We start from the raw sequence: 25,184 nt of genomic DNA, 5'->3' as shown, positions 1-25,184 counted from the left end.
TTAAACTTTACCTTTAAACCTTATCTTTCCAGCCACATTCTCTTCAAACTGTCTGATTACTGCACCTATAATCTTATATATATACACATTTGTATATATTTATCTACTTAAATATAGAGGATCTTGTCCAGGGTCAATGATTTTCTACGGGAGCACCGAGTTGACGCTACATTTCTGCCATGCTGGCACAGTCCACCAGGGGTCAAACAGGTGGGCTGAGCGTGAAAACTGAACCGCAGGAGCGTGAGGTCAGTCAGCTGATGCTGCTGCTTTAAAAAGACACTTTAACTTTATTTACACACTCAAGGTTTACAGTCTAACAAAGGTGTTTATATTACTCAAACACACTTTGGATCATCTCGTGAAAAGATACATTATTTTACCACTGTGAAAATATTTTTTCAAATTATATAATTATTACTTAAAAGCATCATATTTAACATTTGTGTTCGTAGATTGTTCAAGGGAATGTACAACAACAAATACATGAAAACACTAAAATGTCTTTTAAATATAGTAATTTATAGTAATTTAAAAAAAATATATTTTAGCAGTGATGACGGTTTCTTCCGTAGCTTTAAGTATGATGTCAATAATATACAATTAGATTAAACATGAGACACATTTCTGATCGTGAAGCCTCAGAATTTTCAAGTTTTTAGTGTATTATTTCCCAGCAAATATCTAATAAGAAAAAACAAAAAGGAAAAAGACAAAACCATACTTCCGTTTCCGTCCACTGTGTGGCGCTCAAGTGAAGCAGTCAGGTTACAACTGAACTACTGTCTAAGCACCGAGTGAAGATGTTTGTCGAGTTTAGAATTAATTACCCAAGAAATTGCCTTTTATATTATTATTGTATCTTGTGTATTTTTATTGAAATAATGAATTTGAATAAAACAAAAACAATTGTTTACATGGTGAAACTTTTACTGTTGCTATTCAATCACAAGTTTCTGTTTTTGAAAATAAATAAATAAACGTATGCACCATATATTTCCGCACCGACATTAACCAAGTTTTCTATCTTAAATATTTTTGCCCTTTTATCTGTAATCTGGAATATTTTTGGTTTCGTTATCTAAAGATAGAGAACAAATGAGGGATTAGTGAGAGACTCGGAAGAGACGCAACTCAAGTAAAAATAAAATCTAAAATAAAAACATTATGTTGACTTTTGACGTCATCATACTTGGATTAACTGAATTTTTAGTTTATGTTGCTTTTTGGCATTTCATCTGCTTTGTTATTTATTATATTATTTTTTTGTCAGAGCTAGAAAAAAGTAATCAAAGACGAAGAAGAGTCTTTGCTGGAAGATTAAGAAGCTTCAACCTTGTCCACACTAAAGTATTGGTCATGTCTCATTTTTGTTATAGGATGGTCAGAGTGGGGGGTGTCAAGTAACAAAAGAGTTTTAAATATGGCAGAAAAACAACAACTCAAAAGTGTGTCTGTTTTTCACAAACATTAAAATAAAATGTTTAGCTGAAGATAAAATATTGTTCTGTGGGCAACTATATCGGGGAGAGTCGGGGTACCCTAAGAACGAATGCCAGTCCATTGAAAAACACATGAAGCTTGAGAACTGCTTAAATTCTCTCACACAGACCAACAAATTACATTTGTGGAGTCATCAATCAACATCTGACATATCCAGAAGAAAATAATGACACCAGGCGAAGAAGATCCAAATACACGGAGGACTCAGAGTCGCCTCGAGCTGGACTGCACTTCCATCATCTTTCACCTTTGACACAAAAGACTTCTCAAGTTCTCTACGGAACTTTCTAAACAACAAAGAACAATCAAATCAGACTCAGAGATGACACACCCATGATGATGGTTTATTCATTTATTTTGATGATGATAGACATTTTATGAGGCGCGTTTATTGTGTCAAACACTAGTGATGTGTAGATGAGGCTTCATGAAACAGATGATAGGGTTTAATGGCTAGATGCCGCTCTCTCTTTTATAATCTCTCTGCTAATGATTTACATTATGATACTGGAGTTTTTTTTATTATTTGTATAATTGTCAATATAAAGAGTAGAACTTTACTTTTCCATCACAACTCTGCCTGTTAGCACAGTGAAGTTTGGAAGAACAATGACGTGTCAGTCAGTAAATTCAGGCTGTTATCAGCAGCAGCGCTGAGGTCGTGCATCACAGTGAACGATCGCCGTCGCCGCTCAAACCGCCTTCAGCTCCACTCCCACATGGAAATGGTCTGTAACAGTTCAATATGTCCGACCCCTGGCTGACCTTGACCAAGACTGATACAGTACATGCTCGCGTTTCCTCCCCATCAGTTCAATCAATTCTTCATTTGTGTAATCACAGTGGAAATATGTTTCTATACACTTTCATGATTGATGATGAAGAGTAAAGCTTTTTTAAATGTATTATCCCGTCATTTACCATAAAATTGCTTTTTAACAAACATTCAATGAACATTTCCAGACAAACATTTGACAGCTTCATCTGGTCGTGGAAGAGAAATGCTTAGTAGTGAAGCATCACCTAAATAAACAGAATAAAAAGATATAAAAAAAAGATAAAATAAAGTAGAATTATGATTTGTGTAACTATTAAGTACAACGTTTATGATCTAAACCTAGTATAAATGTTTGGATTATATCTATAATGTATGTATTTATATAAATTAACATCATGCAACATATAACTTGCACCAACAACTGACAACAATTATAACCTCAAATAACAATAAAACAACAATAATAACAACAACTAACAAAACCAAATAAAAACAACTAACAACTTCAATTAACAACAACTAAAGACAACAATCAACAAAAGCTAACAACTCAAATTAACAACAGCCAACAACAACAACAATCAACACCAATTAACAACAACAATATACAACAACCAACAACTCCAATTAACAACAACTAAAAACAACAATCAACAACAACTAACAACTCTAATCAACAACAACTAAAAACAACTGAAAACAACAATCAACAACAACTATCAACCCTCACAACAACAACAACGAAAAACTACAATAAACAACAGCTAACAACTCTAATCAACAACAACTAAAAACAACAATCAACAACAACTAACAACTCCAATTAACAACAACTAAAAACAACAATCAACAACAACTAACAACTCTAATCAACAACAACTAAAAACAACAATCAACAACAACTAACAACTCCAATCAACAACAACTAAAAACAACAATCACAACAAGTAAAACAAAAATCAACAACAACTAAAACAAAAATCAACAACAACTAAAAAGAACAACAACAATAAACAACAACTAACAACTCTAATCAACAACACCAATTAACAGCAACTAAAAAAAACAATTAACAACAACTAACAACAACAATCCACAACAACAACTAAAAACAACAAGCAACAACAACTAACAACAACTATCGATCTAAACCTAGTATAAATGTTTGGATGATATCTATACTGTATGTATTTATATAAATTAACATCATGTAACATATAACTTGCACCAACAACTGACAACAATTATAACCTCAAATAACAATAAAACAACAATAATAACAACAACTAAAGACAACAATCAACAACAACTAACAACAACGATCAACAAAAGCTAACAACTCAAATTAACAACAGCCAACAACAACAACACCAATTAACAACAACAATATACAACAACCAACAACTCCAATTAACAACAACTAAAAACAACAATCAACAACAACTAACAACTCTAATCAACAACAACTAAAACAACTGAAAACAACAATCAACAACAAATAACAACTCCAATTAACAACAACTAAAAACAACAATCAACAAAAACTAACAACTCCAATTAACAACAACTAAAAACAACAATCAGCAACAACTATTAACCCTCACAACAACAACAACTTAAAACAACAATCAACAACAGCCAACAACAAAAAACAACAATCAACAAAAAAAACAACAATCAACAACAACTTACAACTCTAATTAACAACAACTAAAAACAACAATCAACAAAAGCTAACAACAGCCAACAACAACAATCAACACCATTTAACAACAACAATAGACACCAACCAACAACTCCAATTAACAACAACTAAAAACAACAATCAACAACAACTAACAACTCCAATTAACAACAACTAAAAACAACAATCAACAACAATTCAGAACTCTAATCAACAACAACTAAAAACAACAATGAACAACAACTCCAATTAACAACAACTAAAAACAACAATCAACAACAACTAACAACTCCAATTAACAACAACTAAAAACAACAATCAACAACAACTAACAACTCCAATTAACAACAACTAAAAACAACAATCAACAACAATTAACAACTCTAATCAACAACAACTAAAAACAACAATCAACAACAACTAACAACTCCAATTAACAACAACTAAAAACAACAATCAACAACAACTAAAAAGAAAAACAACAACTAACAACAACAATAAACAACAACTAACAACTCTAATCAACAACAACTAACAACAACACCAATTAACAGCAACTAAAAACAACAATCAACAACAACAACTAAAAACAACAAGCAAAACCAACTAAAAACAACAATCAACAACAACTAACAACAACACCAATTAAAAACAACTAAAACAACAATCAACAACAATCAACAGCCACTAACAACAATCAATAACAACTAACAACACCAAACAACAACTGTCCCACCACCAACAATATTATTATTATGATTAAAAAGATGATGCTACGTGAATAGCAACATGAACAGTGGGTAAGGGAAAATGAATCTAAGATGAAAATGTAAACATATTGAAATGAACTTCCAAAACTTGTAAAGAACTTACATCACTGAGCCAGTCGGTGAAGGCAGACGTGCGCGTGAACACGGTCGGTTTCTTCACTTCATTGCAGGAACGGTTGGACACAAAACTAGTGACCCCGTGAACGTACCACTTCCCGTCCAGGCCCTGACAGTTGAGGGGACCCCCGGAGTCACCCTGGAGAAACGGCCAAAGTGTCAGATGATCGGTTCCAGGTACTGCTAGAGTACCAAGACTTGACCTACGTTACAGCCGGCCTTCACGTCTCCTCCGGCACAGACCATACTGGGTTTGACGTTGATGCCCCACCAGTCGCTGCGGCTGCAGACGCTGTGTTCAACCACCGGCAGCAGGGCCTGCTGCAGACGGTCCGGCATCGGCCCGTTAGCTAAAGTTACACATCATCAATGAACACCACTTCTTATGGAGTCACAGACATGACATGGTAAAAATAAAAGGAGTCAGTGATTCTTTAATTTAACTTTGACTATTTGGTAACTAGCCTGGAATGCTTAATCAATAGAACCAGGAAGATTCTGGCACAGCATAGTCATTTTAGGTGGTTATATTAGAAATCTTAAAGTGTTGCAGCTGCAGTACCAGACTTGCGCCCTCCAGACTTCCGTTTTTATTAAATATATTTTTTGCGAATAATGTCTCTTTGTGGAATAATCATCCAAATTATTACAATTTTTTTTAAGATATAATTATTTACATTCTTCAACTTATTGACAACAGTTCTGAAACATGTACTACCTTATTATTTCAAAGATGTTTTATTGTATTTTATTAAAAATGCAAATATTTATACAGAATCATTACAGACCACATTGTTGATGAGGAGATAGCATTTTATACAAATTAAAGGATTTAAAGTAGGTCGTGGTCAAGACTAGCAATTTGGTACTAGAAAAAACCAATAACTTACAACAACAATAACAACTACAACTTACAAAGTAACAATGATATTTACTGGTCTGGAAAAGCGCTCTGTAAATATAAATTACGATTGTTGTTATTATTATTATTATTATTATTATTATTACCACATCAGTATTTCTTGATTTGTCCAGATTTGTTGGACTATAAGAAACATAACACATTACATATCATGTTGTTGTTTAGGAGTAAATTAATTAATTCAGTATGTATTGAAAGATTGAGTTTTTAGGATGTTTTTTTTCCACGTCATGTCTTTGTCTCTGTAACTTCATCTTGAAGAGCGAAAACATGTTTAGAAAGTTATCATTCCGAGCTAACATTCGCTGACTCACTGTAAAGGTTTCCCCAGCCTGAGATGAAACACGGAGATCCATGTGGGAGAATGGATCCCGGCTCTGGAAGACACGCCACACTGATGCTGTCACTCAAGATGGGACTTTTGTCCAGCTTCAGCAGGGCCAGGTCGTTTCTGAAACAACAATTATTCAGATGGATGCCAATGATTGACACTGAGAATAACTACCCGTCAGAAACGCGATCTATGTCCCAGTCCGGGTGGACGATGATACGAAGAATATCTCGGGTTTGTTCCGTTCCTTCTTGCTGGCTCATGTCGTGCTCCCCCAGCAGTACACGGTACACATCTCCAGGCCTGTCGAACAAACTTCTTATTTCCACGTTCTTGGTCTCCAGTAATGAAAAGGTGTTCCTGTCACCAGATGCAGTGTCCTGCTGTCAGCACCCAGCGAGGTCCAACAAGAGTTCCTCCACACGTGTGGTGGTAGCGACTGCCGTGTTTCACCTGCAGGGAGATCTGACGAGAACAAGAAGATCCTGTCTCTTGATGATCTCCTTCTGTGCATCAATGAATCCATCTCTATTTCAAATCATATGTATATTGAATTATGTAAAATTATTAAGCTACAGTATAAAATTGTTTACATTTTTTTTTATTATATACAACAGAGGTCTGATGATGTTACTTAAGGACTTTTTTTTTTAAATACGCCAAATGATAAATTAATTTGAGTCACAAAATGAAAACAAACATGGTTGTTGGATAAAATGTTTGTAAAATGATCATTATATCAATTGAATATATATTCATAGTTACTAAGAAGTGAGTGGTTAGGTTGAAGAGGTTTCATGAACCAGCTGATAACTAGATGTCACTCTCTCCTTTAAAATCTTTAATCTACTAATTTTTTATACTGAATTTGCAAAATACAAAAAGTATTATTTTCCAAATGATACTTTTTACAGATGATTATGTCTTGTTTCCATTGTAACTATTAAGACAGTTTGCCACACAAAGGCCTAAGTGCAGGATGAAAAGGTTCATTGATCCATTTAATGGCTTTTCATTGACGAAATATTGATAATAATTAATTTTGTATGATTTTGTTAAAAGTTTTGTGTATTTATTGTTTGAAAACTCTGAGTCCTAGCGTCTTATGTTCGCTTGTGCAAGCAAGTTCTGGAATGCTCCTGCTGTCCCATTAAATTTTCTTTTTTTCAAATGCTAAAGAGGGTATAAAACTACTTGGATAACATAACTTGGGGTGTCCCAGCATGCATTGGATCATGGTGGAAATACATTTTTAGTGTCTGAGGATCACGACCCTCCATTAGCAGGAATTCAAAAGTATTCTGTTAACAAAGTGAGTACAACAGGAGTTCACCTGCCAGGGCCAGCTATGTGGACGAGCATCTTCTCCGTTCACGACTCGGTTGACGTCGGGTTTCACGGCCGGAGCACCACAGCCGGCAGCTGAAAGAACGGATCATTGTGAGTCGAGGTTCCTGATCTTGAACCATGAGCAGCTGCTACACACCGTACACCACCTGCAGCAGCACCAGGGCAAGTCTCAGCATGTTTGCAGTTAAACACAATTTTTGAAAACTCACATGTGGTCTTTTTTATATGTCCGTCATTCAGCTGAACCCAAGGAACTCTATTATCAGAATACACGATTGGAGCTGGGAAGAACTTCCTGATCCACAGATGCATCCTCAGCTGGCGGCACGGCTCCGACCTGGGAAAAAAACAAATTTATCACATGTGTGATAAATTTAGCCCCTGCTAACTCACTGGTCGACACACGTGTGTGCGTACATGTGGATCATTCCGAACATCAGAGCAAGTTCTGCTGCATGTTGTCAATAAAACCCAAATCGGCCTCAGGTTACGAAACGCCAAACTTCATCGTCTCTAAAACACAAACCTGAGTTCAAAGCTGTTTAATGCTGGATGTGTATTAGTCACGACAATTTAACCAAGCGAAAACACAACGTGAACACTTTGATTGTTGAAATCATATCAGGGTTTGGTGCATGCAGGTGAAACTTTGATCACTTTCAGCCGGATTCCAAAGCAACGTTAAGTTTTCAGCTATTTGCAACTGGTGGCTCAATACTCGATTGGATTAATATAGCAACAGTTTTATTTGGAAGTTAAAAAGCTACAAATGGAAAAATATCAAAGTTTGAAAGATTATTTTAGAAAAGCTTTCAGAATATCAAACTCTATGCTTTGAAAAGAAACGTTGATTATTTTAAAATACATTAGAATTTAGAAAATATTTATTTAAAAAAAGAATGAAATGCTCTAAAATAACAACATGTCAATCAAAAATATAAATGTTAAATTGAAAAATTCAATATTCTGATGATACTGAGATACTTCCGTACAGGGATCACTAAATAATATAAATTCCAAAATAAAAAAAAGCATGATTCTGAAAAAAGGACAATAGAAAATCTTACCATTATGCTGAATCAGCAGGAGCTCTAGAGTGACTTTTCTGCAACAGGATGGTCCAAATAGAGTAGTTAGTATTTCACTTATTTTTAGTATTTTACAGGTTTATTTTTTGAGTAAACTTTACTGAAACAAGTGTCTTATTGTCTCAAGAGTTACATGCGAATGTTAATTCAGGGAAAATACAATTTATTTTTTCAAAATAAAACACCTTTCAGACAGTAATAATTAATAGAAGAAAAAATATACAAATATGTTCAATTTCTGTACGGCCGGTTAACAAATAATTCACATAAGGGCCCACTGTTGTACAGTGTATGAAACGCAACTGACAGGTTCAATATACTTGTTGAGGAGTGGAAAGCACATGGACAGACTCTCAGACAGATTGTGTGGGATGTGAAAAGGTGAATCAAACTGCTGAGGTTGCAACATTTGAGAAAGTGAGAGTCTCCGGGATTTTTCTCCGAGACCAGAGAACTTTGGTCAATAATAAAGACTGCAACAACTTTCTCTGCTTTAATAACATGTTGTGGATTTAAGAAGAGGTCCGGTTTCAGTCGGATCTGGACTTCATTTTGTCAACGCCCTCCTCACCGAGAGCTTCACAATCTTACGATCTGCACTTTCAATGTAATCCCGATTCACAAATCATTTAAACATTGGTCACTCTCCGTGGTGCAGAAAGAGCTGCCGTCCAAGCTACTCTTTGTACACATACCCAGTGTGTTGTGAATGTAACTTGGTGATAAACTGATGAACCTGGATTAAATTACTTTGTTGATGAAGTAGGTTGTAAATACACTGTAGTTTAGACTATACTTCACCTATAGGGGGCGTAGAGTCTGTGACGTCTGTCATGAACCTGCTGCCATGAAAAATGTGACTCATCTCATTCTTTAAAATGTTGTCTTTCAAAGGTCTGTATATGGAGAGAGGTTCACCCATAATTTTTGATTCATGTTGGCTAATATATTAGTTAGTATGTTAGTTTTATATTAGTTATTATGAGGTATTAATGCACATGAATTTGTTCTGCAGAAGATTAGCCACTTTAGCTTAGCCGAGCTAACAAAGAGCTTAACTTAGCATGTGTTAAAAGTTCACTGTTACGTGTGCAAGGAGAATATGTTTGTTTTTTTAATTGGAGAAGCTACATTGCTTTTGTTTCGATGTCATTGTGATGCTTTTGAAAAAATGCAACGAAGACCTGCTGCCACAAACAAGTTCTCAAAGTTCCTTTCATTTCACTGTTACTAGTTCATAAATGATTTTTAGTAACAGTTTTTAATCCAGCAAAGCATTTTTTCTTAAGTAATTCAGAACTCAGCAGAGGACGGCCGATATATAACGTGGCTTTAGAGAACCGTTTTTTTGTGACTATTAAGTGGACTTAAAATCCTGTATTGTTTGGTGAGATATGAGGCCCCATTGCCAGTAAAAATCAGGAGTAATACTACCAGGTCGCCCTTTGATAAAAAGTTCCTCATAATCCGAAGTGTTTTACAGTCCAAAAAATACAGTAGATAGTTTCCTTACCCGTGTAAGTGAAAAGAGCTAAGCCATGAACTCAACAAGAGCGCCGCATTCCCGTCACTGGTGGTTTTGAGCTTGAGAACTAGACGGTTGTCAGAAACAGACATGTTGTCTCTGTTCAGATGATACTTATTGTCAAATTTTGGCATTGATAGAAAAATAATTTCTGTTTATTCTGGCAGAAATGTCACGTTGAAACGGCTTCACAGTTCATCCCAGTGGATACAATCAAATCAGATTAACGACATCTGCAGATACAGTAGTTATTAGTGTCAAAAATGATTAATAGTGTTAGTTTAGCCAGTCTGTAAAGTCATTTGTGGCAATCGGGAGGATATTTGATCTGAATTATGTGTGTCAGTTTAAAAATATGTCCCAAGAGTGTCCCATAATTCACCGTCAAATGACTGCAGATATAGTTTAATAGCGTAATATGCTGGACGTTTATGACCGCAGTGATAAAAAATGTGGCTCGTGTAAAACTCAATCACTTCCTTTAAACAACCGACCGCTTTTCCACCAAAAATTTTCCGTCATGACAATGTTCTGCTGAACAATGTAATTCAATATTTCCAGAGAGGACCAGAGTCAGTCGCCGAAGCAGGTCTGCTCTTTATACAACAGTAGACAAGGATGAATTATCTGTGAGCTGCCAGCACAGTTTAAACCCAAGAATACATCTCCCCTGCTCTTCAAGTACGTCAACAGTGGTACGGGTAGAGTCTAGAGACAGGAAATGCTCCCAATTAGAACCTTAGAAGCATAAATCACACTTTACCGCTCGACATCGTGCGGCCAATATTACGTTTCCAGTCACCAAAGCGGAGAATATCATTAATCGCAGCCACGAAATAGGCTGGATAAATAAAAAGCACATGCGGCTTTGAGTCTGTTGATATCACTTTTCACTTGCAGAGACGAAAAACGTGATGAATTAATGATGGAGATGTTGAAAGTGCAGCATGTATATTTGAAATGTATCACAAAGGGACGGCCAGAGGCCCACAGACCTCTTTATATGTTTTGTTTATAAAAGTACGTAACATATTGTTTATCTGTTGACATGTATACTTTCATCCTCTGTTGTACTGGAATGACTGAGAAGCTCAAATGTTTTTAAAAAGTGGTGGTTCTGATATCCGAGGGGGGTTTGTAATGGTCGGCTTCTGTTGCAGCCAAATACCCAACAGTGATGGAGGAGGACGAACAATGTAGTGTGTAAACTGTTTAAAATGGTTGACTACGGATGGAATTAATTTTCACCTACAGAAAATGTTTTAGGCCGAAACACTTTTGTGATCTAAAGACCATGGCCGAAACAGGATGTTGTGGTGGCTCAAAATTGGTTAAGATATTCCTATTAAAGAAGGAGGATGTCCAGTTTAGGAGCTGATTTAGTCCTTCTTGCTTTTACAGACTTTAATAAGTCAACACTGTAAACAGCTCATGGAACGACTCGAATAAATATCTGTTATTTTTTGCTGCACCGCTTGTCCTACATGAATTATTTCATTTTCAATTCAATTTAAAGCGTCTTATCGTAAGAAAGATATCTCAAGACACTTTACTGTCTATGTAAGACTATATTGGAAAAATGAAAACTAGGTCCCAGGGAATCAACAATGACAGGGAATCAACGTGACAGTGGCGAGGAAAAACCTTTAGAAGGCAGAAACCTCAAGCAGAACCTGACGTGAATGGCAGCAGAGTCCAAGGATGTTCATGGAGAGAAATCTGATGTTGATGCATTCAATGACGTCATCAAACTTTTAAATGATTGTTTTTTTTTTTTAATTATTATTCAAAGCATTTGGATCATTTGAAATGCTTTGATTAGTGAGGTAGGCACAAAGTAATAGCCATAAATGGATTGCTACCAAGAATTAGCATGAGTTGGTTTGCTGTCTCGGTTTCAGGTTGTTTTTTTTTAGTTTCAGTTTTCAGTCCAAGACACAAGTTTCCATCTGTGTGCATCCCTAGTGTTAACAACCAATCCTTCCAGGCTTTGAAACCAATCTGAGCAGCACCAGAGGTATACATTATGAATGCAATCGAGGTAACTTGCCCTCCAAGGAATTGAGTGTTGCGCATTAGTTCCAGTTCACTGTGGATTCCAGACCGTTAGTTATTAAGAGCCATAGCTGAGAAAACCTAATTGGCTATCTCGCATCTCTCAGAAGAAGCAACAGGACCAAGACCTACCAAGACGTCCCGTCGACCATGAGTCTTCTCTGCGGTATTTGTGTCTGATCCAAGAAAGGTTGTCAGAGTTGGACGCTGATGAATTCTTCTCCAGCATGAGTTTTAAACAACCTCTCAGAGGATAAAGCTGTTCAATGGTATCGACCACTTCTCATTTATTTTAGTTTTGCACAGGGGCCGTAGGGGGGAGGTTTCCAAAAGGGACCCAAAAAATGCGAAAAAGAAAGTCTTTATGTCTGAATGTATCCGAAATATTTTCGAACAAGAGTAACCCTTCAGAGCTCGACGGCTCAGTACAACATCATCCACTTTCAACTTCCCTCAGGCTGAACTTGTATCACTTGATGTCTTCGCCAACTTCCATCTGCATGTCTGGACCTTAGAACATACAAAACATGTTGAAACCAAAACTTCCAAACCCAGTGAGACAGATTTTCATTTATTTCCAAGAACTTTCTCCAACACAAAGAAAACAAATTCCTATTATTATAAATAACACAAAAGCTCCATTTCCTGATCAATTGTTCCAAAAACATCCACTGTGTCCATGAACCTGCGGTCACGTTTATAGTACTGTTTATCTTGAAGAAGATATTGACCATAAAAAACATTCCTCAGGTCTGCGTTAGAGTGTCTGTTCACCAGTGATATCATGCTTAAAGAATAAGTGATATAATATGAATAACAATATATTGTGAATAAATATAGAAGTATATTAGTGTCACTAGAATATTGCATGGCTGAATTTAAAGAATTAAAACTAATGTGTTGATTTAAGTGTGTCTATAATCGTTGACTTCTATTGAACTCACCATGATGTGTCCGTTTGTACAAAACTATATTTACATTCAAAATTTTGAATTTGTTCACACTGTAGATGAGGCTGCCCCTCAACCAAAGAAGAGAGCTACCCCACTGCCCTCCCCACTCCCTCTCACCATGTTCCCTCCTGTGGTGTGACAATGATCACTTCGTTTACATAATGAAAGGAGCGTCCACAGGGGGTTTCCAGGAGGTTGGCTCTTGTTTGGGCATTCTAGGTATAACACCAAAATGCTTGGACTTCTAGTGTTAAGGACCACTAACTGAAAACACACAGTTTTTACCCAACTCCGATGTGATTTTTAAAGCATCATGATTTGTCAACATGCGTCGATCCTGAAACTGTCGACCTCAAAGGGACTCATTGTATAACAAAGCAGGCGTGATTACAGCTAGCTGGAGGAGTAAAGCCATTATTACACCACAATGGATTTCATTCTTTTAACCTCTTGTTCGCCAATATTTTAGACGGGGGAGATCTTTATAAAGTAATAACTTCAAAACATGGTCATGATGAGAGACTTACTGAATCTTGGAGAGAAAGACTTCAACATTTGAAACATGTGAGTGAGTCACGAAAGTTCTAACATTAGTTGTTCTTTAACATTCTAAATAGATGCTTATTTTCTAGTTTCTATATTAAGGACTGAATTTGTTTTATTGAAGAATTGTAAACAATATTTGTAAATTGATAAGTTGAAATGAAAAATTGTATTTAATTATTTGGATATTGAAATATGTTTCTTTAGCCAATAATTAAAAACAAATTATATATATATATAAAACTTTTTAATTCATAATCATTTAAATTTAATTTAAAAATGTTGGCACTGTAATACTTAACTCAACTGAACTCATCTTTATCTATATTGAACTACAGAAAATGTAATATTGTATTTAAAATATATATATATATTATTGGAATTTAAATCATAAAACTCTATGTTGGGAAAAAGACAGCTACAAAGACATAACATTTCATTAAAAAACAATGATGAATTCAACCATTCAAAGTTCTGATGGCACTGATACTTCCATAAATAAAGATGAAAAAAAAGCATGTTTCTGATGAATGTGTGTTATTAGAGTACCTGAAGAATCACATCCTGTCTCGGAGTGATTCTTTCCTCGAGCATGAGATTTACACACAGCTTGACAAATGAGATTTTGATTTGAGAACTTTAACATCCACCAGTGGTCCCTTCAATCCTATGTGTCTAAATATTGAAAACAGTTTGATTCATTAAAATGAGGTCTTTTATGTTGCCCCCTACGGCCATTCTCTGTCTGCTCACGCTCTGCTGGGGAAGGATCAGACTGAAACTTGCTCACAGGCTCTAGTCAGACACAATTATGTCTGCGAGGACGACAGCACAAATTAAAGCTTATGGCAGAGTCGCTGTTATTGGATCTTTCTACCGACACGATCTTCTCTGTAAATTGTCCTGTGATCCTCTCGGTCAAAAACTTTTGGTTTAATTTAAGTCTTGAAGCTCATGGTCCAGTTTTTAAGACGGTTCCTGAGCCATGAAAGCTTCAGTGTGTGTACGTTTTCCTTTTGTACTTTCTTATTTCACAGTGCACTGCGTCGCCGTACTTTGGGTGACGGTGCCTCACCGCAGGTTAAGTGCTTTGTTGAAACAGACTCTACAAAAGCAGACTTTCCTATTTCAAATGTGTTTCCTCCAGTGAAGTGTGTAACAGAAGAGAGGAGGTGTTCGGCTAAAGTTTTTTTTTCCACTATACATTTCGACAGCCCAGACGGACACATTACAGGACATTATCAATGACGTTTTCTCAAATCTTTCCCATATGCTGACTTCCATGATAAATTGAACAGGTCTCCAGCGATTATATACATTTATGTTTCTACATGAAGACTATTTTGCATCGTCTCAATTGAGCCTGACAAGAGAAGTTGTCATCATGATAACATTTTCCAAAAAAGAAAAGTACATGTTTCTTTTCCAACAAAAAAAAAATCTGAAAAATGAAAACTTCAAAAAACATATGACATATATAACATACTTATTTATGCCACTATAGTTTTTTATTACGTTCTTTTTTAATGTATCTTAATAATTTGATAGCTTATTAAAATATCACCAATAACAACAAATGACCAAATAATACATAATGTTCACATAACTAACATAAAGGACATTGATAAAGAGAGCTTTCTGTATCATCAATTACAAATAAACAAAAATAGCATAAATGCAGGTAAGAAGTAAACATTTTTTTCAGTGAATTAAAAAAGTATGAATAAGAGGCAGACATAATCTCTTTAATCTCTCTAAAGGAAATCAAAGAAACATCTCTGAAAATAGTTTGATTATAGTTGAAAATAGTTTGATTATAGTAGAAAATAGTTTGATTATAGTTGAAAATTGTTTGATTATAAGTTACATTTTTTTTATTAAAGTTGAAAATTGTTTGATTATAGTTAAACATTTATTTGATTATAGTTATTGAAAATTGTTGGATGTCCCCCGCCTTTCTCCCTCAGCAGCTGGGTTAGGCTTTGGCCTCTTAGATAAAGGAAGCAACCTAGCACCATTCTTAACTTAAAAGTTCATTTTTGAAGGTTTCTCGTGTATCTACATGTTTGCACATGGTAAGACTTACCAATTAACCAACAGGGTGTGTTGACCAACACATGGATGACAGGCTAAGACATGTGGCTTTGATAGTCAAGCTCAACAGCCTTGTTTGGCTCTGGACTAAACCCTAGCACAGATATCCTGCTTTTTCACAACACAATTCCAACCCTCGACTCTTCTCCGTTGTTTCCACTGGCCCTGCTACCTACTCACAGTGGAGAGGCTGTCCTAACATACCTATGCTAAACTTTGTGGCAATGGTGTACTTACTTGGGACGAAATGTTCTGGACCTTGTCCATGGACCAAAGATCAACTTTTCGTGCGACATACTGTAGTCCTTTGTCCGGGTTTGTTTCTTGTGTTGGTAGTGGCGCTGCTGACTTAGTGACGTCACTTTCTGACAGATCAGTGTCCGTTGTCATGCTGGCTCAGGTCGCTTGAAACCACAGTACACAAGGCACTAAAATAGAATCTGCTTTAAGGTACTATTCAAGTGGAAAAAACAAGGACACTGGGATTGGAGTCAAGTCTAGTAGAGAAGGGCTGGTGGAAAAGGCCCCCTTTGTCACTACATGTTGGCGCTCGATGGAAGTTTGGCGCCTCCCTTTTCATCTTTCATCTGCCAGTTTGGACTTCGCACAGTGCCTCGTTGTCTTAGAGCATCTAACAAAGCTGAGGACACTCATGACAAAGTGTTCCTAGGATTCTGTGAGGTTTGTTCCATTGCTAAGACGTGGATAATGAACTTTCCTGATGATATACAGGAATAAAAAAATCTCTGTGGGTGTTTGGAGACCCATAGACTGTATATAACAGAGACATAGTATCTGTGACGTCACCCTCTTGGTTTTGAACGGAATTGGTGGTCACAGCCATTTTGGAAATACAGCCCTACTGGTTTGGCAGACTACGGTCAAGAGTTCAGGGAGTCTGATTTATGTTTGGGCAATAGAACCGCTACAATTTAGTTGTGGCTACAGCGGTTAATACGCACTTACTTGTCATATAACTCAACAACGCCCAGCTGATAGTGAAATACGTGTTCAAACCCAAAACATTGTTTGAACAAGAAGTAAATATATTTGTGTTTAATGTGCAGAACTTTTTACACTTTCTCATTGGCTTCAACTTTGGATGTTGCCCCTCGATGCAACACCCCATAATAACACTATCAAAACATCTGTCCATAGAAAAACAAGGATGTCAGTCAAACATCTGAAGCATCCTCCTAAATACAGACAATAGTTATAATCCAGATCATCACGGCTTGATGTCACTGTCAGGTACGAATAGCAACAATTCAAAACAAGACTTCCTCACTCATCTGTGATACGTTACTTGTCGTGTTGCATTCACACACAAGCCATCAGGTGATAGGATAAGACACCTCAGCTGGTTTGAAACGGAGCCTGAATCAAAGGAGAGGGTGTTTTGTCCTTCATGGTGCTTGTTCTGGTTCTTAAGTCTCTGTCAGAATAAAGATCAAGAACAAAAAGACTGATTAACTTTTACGCTGCTGTCAATCTCAGGCAGGAAAAGAGCCTGAAACCAAACTCAGTATAAAATAATGGTTCAAGAGAAGTGTTAATGTGGGAAAGACCACAGAGCAGGACACAAATGGTTCAGATATGAATTGGAAGCATACTTCAGAAGAAGTTTGATGTAAAGCATTACTGTGTTGTTTTAAATTGAAATAGGTATTAACAAAAACATTAAAAAAGAAGAACATTAAAAGAGAAAGAAGAAGTAAAGTGACTCTTCATAGATGGTGACACACAGGCGAAGAGTTCTTATTGCAGTTGATTTGTAACTGATCTTTAAAGATTGCTGCAATTAAAACGTATACAGCGAGAAACTCCCGAACCACAGTTATTTTTTAACTGACATGAAGATAAAGTTAAAAAAAATAAGAGAAAAATAAAGAGAACATGCTAAAATAAAATAAAAATGATTGATAAAAATGTAATATAATTCAAGTTATTGTGGTTTATGTTTAGGATTAGAAATATGCACTTCATATTTGCACTTTGTTATCTCTTTGCACTTTGTTATTTTGTTATCATCCATCCATCCATCCGTCCGTCCGTCCGTCCGTCCATCCATCTATCTAGCCATCTATATACCTCAAGAATATTTGGAATAGCTGAGCCGATGAAATTGTTTCTCACTGGCAAGTAGTGACGAATTAAAGGAGGGTAGGTGTTCTTGCATAGCAGTTTTTGGTTCAAAAATGCTCGACTCTTTCATAGTTGTAGAGGATGTACTTTGAGATCAAAAGAATCAATATAAATAATAATAATAAAAAAGTATAAAAACAACTGAACATTTTAAATGTAAGAAATCAGGCCTTTAACTTTCATAAGTCAAAATAAAGTGTATTTGTTGCCAGTAGGCTCCTGTACATTGCATTGGCCTGAACTATTTAAAACATCATGTACATGAAAACATCTTGTTCACACTTTGTATGTTCAGGTTTCATTGGATTCATTTGAAGATGTAATGTCTTCAGACGTGTTTGGGTGGGTGACAACAGTTAAAAGTTGGGTATTTTATCATCACTGCCTTCACTTTTCATCCCTCCGTGTGCGCCTGGTTAACGTAGAACTAAATGAAAGTCAACAGATCTGCATTCGTGGCTCGGCAACATCAAAAGCATCATCATAATAAGGCTTAAACGCCGACTTGCTGACGGCTAACTGCCCCAAAATTGACTTGTCGGCTAAGATTAGACCGCTCGATGGCTAATGTTTACATTCCAGGGCTGAAATGAAATATGCTATTGAAGAAGGAATTCTCAGATGCCAGGATGGAGACGGAGAAAGACTAGACAGAGGAGTATGAGACGGCTTTCACACTTGCTTCTTACCTCCTCGGAACTAAAGTTGGTCTGTTTATTATTGCATTTCAGCTGAATAAATGATAAGAATGAATATAATTTTGTAGCTAATGATGGCACAAACCTTTGGATTTGCTGTGTGTTACAGATGAAAAATGCAACGGGTCGATGATTTATTCAATGTCTGCAGCTATTTCTTGCTCTTTGCACTCTTGGCTACTTATCTGTTAAGAGAACTTATCAAAAAAGAATGGGACAGAGGAGCCGGTTTAAGTGTTGAAACGTCAGAGGGATGATCCCCTCCAGGTTTTCTCTTCTAATGGTCATCAAGAACACGTCCTGAGAAGAGCTTTTCTTGTCTCCTCCTGAGAGAGTCAGCTGAGGAGGTGTGGGAAGCTTGTAGGAATTCTTCAGGAATCTGAGCTCCTTTTAAATTCTTACATTTGTAGAGTTAAAGCTTTTCTTAACATTCTCTATCCAACTACCAAAATATATCATACAACTGTGTAGGAACTTGTTTGCTCTACAACTTGGCATTTGCAAAGGCTTTAGTGATGTCATCTGTGGTCTGTGATGTCACGTAAATACTTTGTAGGTATTTTTGTGGCATGTCAAAACAGCCAGATATACTGTATAAAATAGTAATTGTAATTATTGACTTTTAATTAAAATCCAAACCATTTGTATTACATAACACGTAAGAAAAATTTGGAGAATTTAAGCTGTATATTTTCATGGTAGGCGAGGCAGAAGACCCCTGTGAAAACCCAAAAGTACAAATTCAAATAAATTTATATAACATCCTTACATATTAAATATGGATGATTTCAATAATTTTATCTCCGCTCCCTCCTCTCTCCAGACTTTTGGCTATTTAATTTTCTATTTTCTTCTATCCTGGCTATTTCTAAAATAAGTAATGAAACATTTAAATAACTCAAGCTAATTACAATTTTAAATTGAAAACATTTTAATAATTTAAAATGAATGTTTAAGTTGCTAATCCTTTGTGGAAGAAGTTTGCAATGTTCTTGACGAAAAATATCCATGTACACATATTTATTTGTTTATTTTAATTATTATTAAATATTACCCTTTTACATTTGGCTTTATATTGGCTAGTTTTGTCTGGACCCAAAAAACAGTCTTTCTATCAATTGATGAGCTCCTGTGTGAGTTCCTACTCAGACTCGTCCTTGAGGCGATTTCTATCACTCCTTTTGAAGACACTTATCTTCATAAAAAACAGCATTTTATTAAAAACCATGCAGCATCACTCTCCATAGTTTGAACCAGGCCGATCAGCTTTTGATTATTACGGCAGACGTCATTCTCTTTAACACCGCTGGGTGGTACTGTAACACCAGAACTCATTTATTCAGGAAAAGGGAATATAATGTTGACTTTTTAATTAATAATAAACACAAAACTTGTTTAAAATATAATTGTATTCAGCCAGAAAACATTTTTAAACATTTCTCTGTCTCATATATTTAGAAAAATATGTCATCAGTTATTTAAACTTCCTTGGTAATCTCATAAATGAATAAGTCAATCATAGGTGAGAAAAAAAACATGGTAACATTTTTTTTTATTGTTCCCTGTTTTAGTATAATAAACAACAAAACTCCGTTTTTTTTCTACGAATGTTGATAGATAGATAGATAGATAGATAGATAGATAGATAGATAGATAGATAGATAGATAGATAGATAGATAGATAGATAGATAGATAGATAGATAGATAGATAGATGGGTAAAGGAAGGATAGGTGATCACAGAAAACAGTTTTTCACGCCAGTTCCCAACTCATTGTAGGTGAGGAAAAAAAAGATTTGTTTGTTTCAGATTATGAGTCATGAGTCATTTTTACTTTTATTCAAATGGCCTTTTTAACATGATTGCGGCTCGTAAAATCTTCATTTCTTACAGTTACTGATGGATTAAAGGAGGGGTAGGTGATCCCAGTTGGGCTTATAAAGTGAGAAAAAAACGTGGTTAAGATTATTATTGTTCCAAATTGTGTATAAATAAGAAGTTGGACTTTTAAAATGTATTTTTGAGAAATATTTATATATATATACTGTATATATTTGCACTGGTTATCAGTTGATTTCTTCTAATTATTGATGGATTAAAGGAGGGGTAGGTGATCTTGGAAAACATATTGGGCTCAAAAGGTCCTTTGATTCAAACAAAGGTGTGAAAAAACCACGGCTGAATATAATTATTGTTCAGTATAATGAACAAGAAGTTGGACGTTTGTACATTTGACAAGATGTCATCAATTATTTTATTAACCACTTTCCTTTCGACTTCCTGTCACTCCAGTTCATAATGGCGCCATTGACCACTGACACCTGCAACACCCTGCAAATTGGCAGGCGGCCGCGGTTTAATATACTGAGCTGCTAAAGGTCCATAAATCCTCAGCGACCTGGATAACAGTGCAGCAGTCGGTCCGTCTGCCGAGGTGAGGCGTCCAGAGACAATTTCATACCGGGGCCGATTTATAGGCACTTACAAGGAGCGGCACACGGATGCAGTAAATAACAAGGCAGATAGCAAATGAGGGGCTGTGAAGATGAATCAACGTGACAAGATTGTGCTTTGTCACGTGTAGAATTAAAGCCTGCTGGTCGCCACGAAGTGAAACTCAATCACTGGCGCTGACCTTGTGGTCACATGGTCAGCAGCGGCGAGGTGCTAATGAAAGTGACACGTCCTCAGCTCAGGCTGAAACCTGACGCCTACACAAACACAAATCACTGCCCGGTCTCAGCTCGCGCCGCCAGGTACATACACCTGCATATTCAGAACCTGCAGCAAACAAACATTGTCTTGTGCGACTCCACGTGGAGCCGGAGTCCACGGGAGTCTGGATCCCAAACATAAAGAGCCGTCTGTGAAGCCGGTGAGTGTTCACAGATGCTCCGACAATTACACACACAAACATACATTGTGTTTCACTAACATTAGCTGTCACTTTCACAGTTTAGACTCACCAAAGCGGCTCGGAGCTGTTTGACTTTCAGACGCTCGTAAATATTTATAATCTCTCGGCGTGTCCCGGGTGTGTTTATTTTATTTTTATTTTATTTAAAGAGTGTTCTCGGGTGCATCGCAGGTCAAGAGAATGCCCCAGAACATGACATTTTCAGGCCCAGAGTGTGCGTTCGCCTCCATGTGTTTGTGATTTTGAACTCATTTTTGTGTACGCTGGGATAACAAGAGTTTGGCCTCCTGGTATTGGAACAACACAGGGTTTGGAAGAGACCGCGTGGAGGTTTGTCACCGCTCAGCTTCAGTGCCTTTTATTTGCAACACTCTGTGCCAACAAAACTCTTGTTTTCTTGCTGGCGATTATTAACCAATTAAAGGAGGGGTAGGTGATCTGGGACACAAAAGTTAATAACATAAGTGAAAAGAAAAACATGGTGTAAATTATATCAGAATAATATACAACAAGTTGGAACTCTTTGTTTTTTTGTTTTTTTTTTATCTTTAAAGTATTTGTGGCTCTTAAGCTGTTGATTTCTTATGGTTATTGAAGGATTAAATGAGGGCTAGGCACAAAAGATCATGACTCATCCAAAGGTGATGAAAAAAAGAAAATTATTATTGATCCTGATTACAAGTGCAATAAATAAGAGGTTGAACTTTTACTTGTTATAAAGTAAATTCAGTTCAAACCTTTGAAATTATTGATTTAGTAAAGGAGGGGTAGGTAATCTTGTAAATTCATGACTCATTCATAGATGAGAAAAACATGGTGAAAATGATTATTTTTCCAAATTATCAATATAATAAACACAAGGTTGGACCTCCCCTTGTTATTTTAATTGTTGTACATTGTATGTTAATTAAAGTAATTTTGGCTGGTAAACTATGTATTTCTAAACCAGTAATGATTAAAGTAGGGGTAGGTGATCTTAGAAAATAGTTTAGGCTCTAAAGTCCAGGACTCATTCATATATAAAAAATATTGTTGTTCCCAATTACCAGAATAATAAATAAGAAGTTGAACTTGTTATTTTGCTGCAGTTGAGAAAAAGGTTAAACTATGCATTACTTACAATTATTGACAGATACAAGGAGGTGCAGGTAATAAGACTCATTAGTGGGTGAGGAAAAAACTTCCACTTCCAAATGATCAGTATAATAAATAGAACATTGGACTTTGAATTGTTATGTAATTTTGGTTGGTAAACTGTTTATTTGTAACGATCACGGCCAAAGGAGGGGTAGGTGTTCTCAGAAAAATATTTAGCTTTAAATTACTCATTTATAAATGGTTGTTGATACTAATGACCAGTTTTATTGATAAGAAGTAGGAGTTTTACTTATTATTTAGATGCATGATTAACTTATCGATTGTTTGCAAGAACCGAAGATTGCAGTGAGAGAAAGAATCCAATCCGTTCTGATCGATGAGTCAGTTCAAATTATTGTTGATGTAAAGTCTGTTCCTCAGATTCACGTATTTTCCTTTTTGTGTGAATGTACTCGTGAAGGTGTGAAGATGATTTTAAGGAATCTTCCAAAGAAAAACTGCTCCCTGCTTTCAGTGGTCTTTAATATTTGGTACATGATGTAATGACTGGAGTGTTGCAGATGGATAACGGATGCCAGCGCTGTGAAACCGAGTCGCTCATTTTCCAGACGTGAAAGTGGACCCACAAACTCCAGACTGGTCTGACTCGGTGGTTTGATGGCAACAAAGTGCTTCTGCAGCTCCACAGAAGAAGGTGCTGAGATTAAACTGTCCAACAGGATGAGTTATGTTTGTCAGCGCCGTGATGGACCGCCGACCTGCTCAGGGTGAACCTGCCTCTGGTGCCCGACGCTAGTCGAAAACCGACTGTGGCCCCCTGTGACCCTGCTGGAGGTAAGTTCTGGATAATGAATTGATGGATTTAAGAGATTTAAAAGTCTAAACAAGTGATAATAAAGTCTACTTTTAATTTTCTCCAGTCAGATGGAGCTGCTCGAAACCCTGGTGAATCATCAGATTGTTCATGGAGGACACACGGAGGAATCCTTCACACCTTCGTGTCATTTTGACCCTGTTTTGGCCTCATTTGGTCTCCAGCAATGTGATCCATCAGCCGTCCAGATCCCCCCAGAGCAGGTGCAGACATCCTCCCGACTCTCTGGAGTCCGGGCCGTCTGCGTCTCTGGCATTCGTCGCGCCCCTCCAGACAGCAGTGACATAAAACCTGTTGTGATCATTGGTCTGGTTACTGATCCTCTCTGCAGGGAGATTCCAGCGCCGTTATGTTGGAGTCCGGGGTGTGAGGAGAGGAGCCTGGAAATTTCCCAGCGTCCCAGTGGACGTGATGGAGCGACCGGGGAATGCTGCATTGACAATCCCAGGAATGTTTTGATAGCATTCACATCCTCTGTTGTTCCCAGCAGATGTTTTAGATTACACTGGAATATTTATCTCCTCCACAAACAGCCTGGGAGAAGGTGCGAACAACTTCTACTAGAACTGTACATTCTCCTGGACACAGGTGACGAAAACAAGGAAATCCATCACACATGTTTTAGAATCAAGCAATGATGGTTATGGATTTAGAGCTAAACTTTACAAACACATTCTACTTTTAAATTCTGTTTTATTGTTAGTTAGTATTAACTTTGAGATATTTCACACATCATTATTAGGCTCATGTTGTTTTTGTGTTATTCCCCTAATGTCCAAAATGTGTTAACCCTTGTGTTATCTAAGGGTCATGGTGACCCGGTGGCCTTAAACAAATGTGTTTGAGGTATCCTTGTGTCATGGTCTAGGTTAACAACCTCCAGAAATACATATGCAATGGTGGAGGTCGTGTCAGAGACAACACAAGGGATACGACAAACACATTTGTTTCAGGCCACCGGGTCACCTTGACACTGAGATAACACAAGAGACAAATGTATCGGTTGCAATCGAGGTGGTTTTTTGTGTATTGCTCAAAATCCTTTAAAATCTATGAAATAAAGATACATGTCCAAAATTAGAATATTGGGTGTAAAAGAGAAAAGGACTTATAAAATGGATAACTTAACTCTAGTGTGTTTTGCAACACTTATTTTGTGTCTATTTGTGTTACAATCTCTTTACCAGTTTGCTTATTTTTTATTTAAAGATCTGTGAGAAGTCTGTAAGGGCTTTTGTAGATCTGATAAAAATACAAAAGTAAAAAACCCTCAGTGGAGACATTTCATTTGCCCAAAATATCCTAAATAAATGAAAAACTCTGCTGAAGTTCAAATATAGTTGAGTGTGTTTTTTTTTATTTAGTTTTTATTCAGATAATAGTCAATGTTTTATGGTGTTTGAGGCTATTTTAATTTCAAATGTGCTTTCAAGAGGTGGTACTAGGAACGTTTTCAAAAGACATTTTATTTTTATTTTGAGTAAAACTAAAGGTTTTCAGTTTGAAGCAATAGAATACAATTTAAACTTTAAAAAATGGGCTGACATTAACCTGAGCTTGACTTTATCTGTCACACGCATGCGTCACAAATGATTCTCGGTGCTATGATCACGTTCGTCCAGATAGGGACGCTGTCTCAAAAGGCAAAACATCTTGTTGAGATGAAGCGAGTGGATTCCAGTCAAGAGACACACATTCAAATACGTTTAAACATCGGAACGTGTTCTTGAATTCTACTT

At 36.5% G+C, this 25,184-nt stretch overlaps 1 protein-coding gene across 1 annotated transcript; it reads right to left on the bottom strand.

Annotated features, from left to right (window-relative positions):
• Positions 1–1,840: 1,840 nt before the first annotated feature.
• On the bottom strand, positions 1,841–7,631 carry LOC148087071 (chymotrypsin-like elastase family member 3B). The gene is made up of 8 exons (XM_087783097.1): positions 7,592–7,631; positions 7,439–7,527; positions 6,473–6,570; positions 6,280–6,408; positions 6,089–6,225; positions 5,060–5,202; positions 4,839–4,991; positions 1,841–2,526 (listed from the first exon to the last, which is right to left on the bottom strand). Exons 1-8 carry the CDS (start codon positions 7,629–7,631, stop codon positions 2,509–2,511), a joined length of 807 nt encoding a protein of 268 aa, XP_087639223.1. The 3' UTR covers positions 1,841–2,508.
• Between the last annotated feature and the right edge of the window lie 17,553 nt (positions 7,632–25,184).

The sequence above is a fragment of the Callionymus lyra genome, chromosome 2 (assembly GCF_982586985.1).
Source record: "Callionymus lyra chromosome 2, fCalLyr1.hap1.1, whole genome shotgun sequence".
Lineage (NCBI taxonomy): Eukaryota > Metazoa > Chordata > Actinopteri > Syngnathiformes > Callionymidae > Callionymus > Callionymus lyra.
Note: the sequence above shows the minus strand (reverse complement) of the source record. Positions and strands in the feature narration are given on the sequence as shown.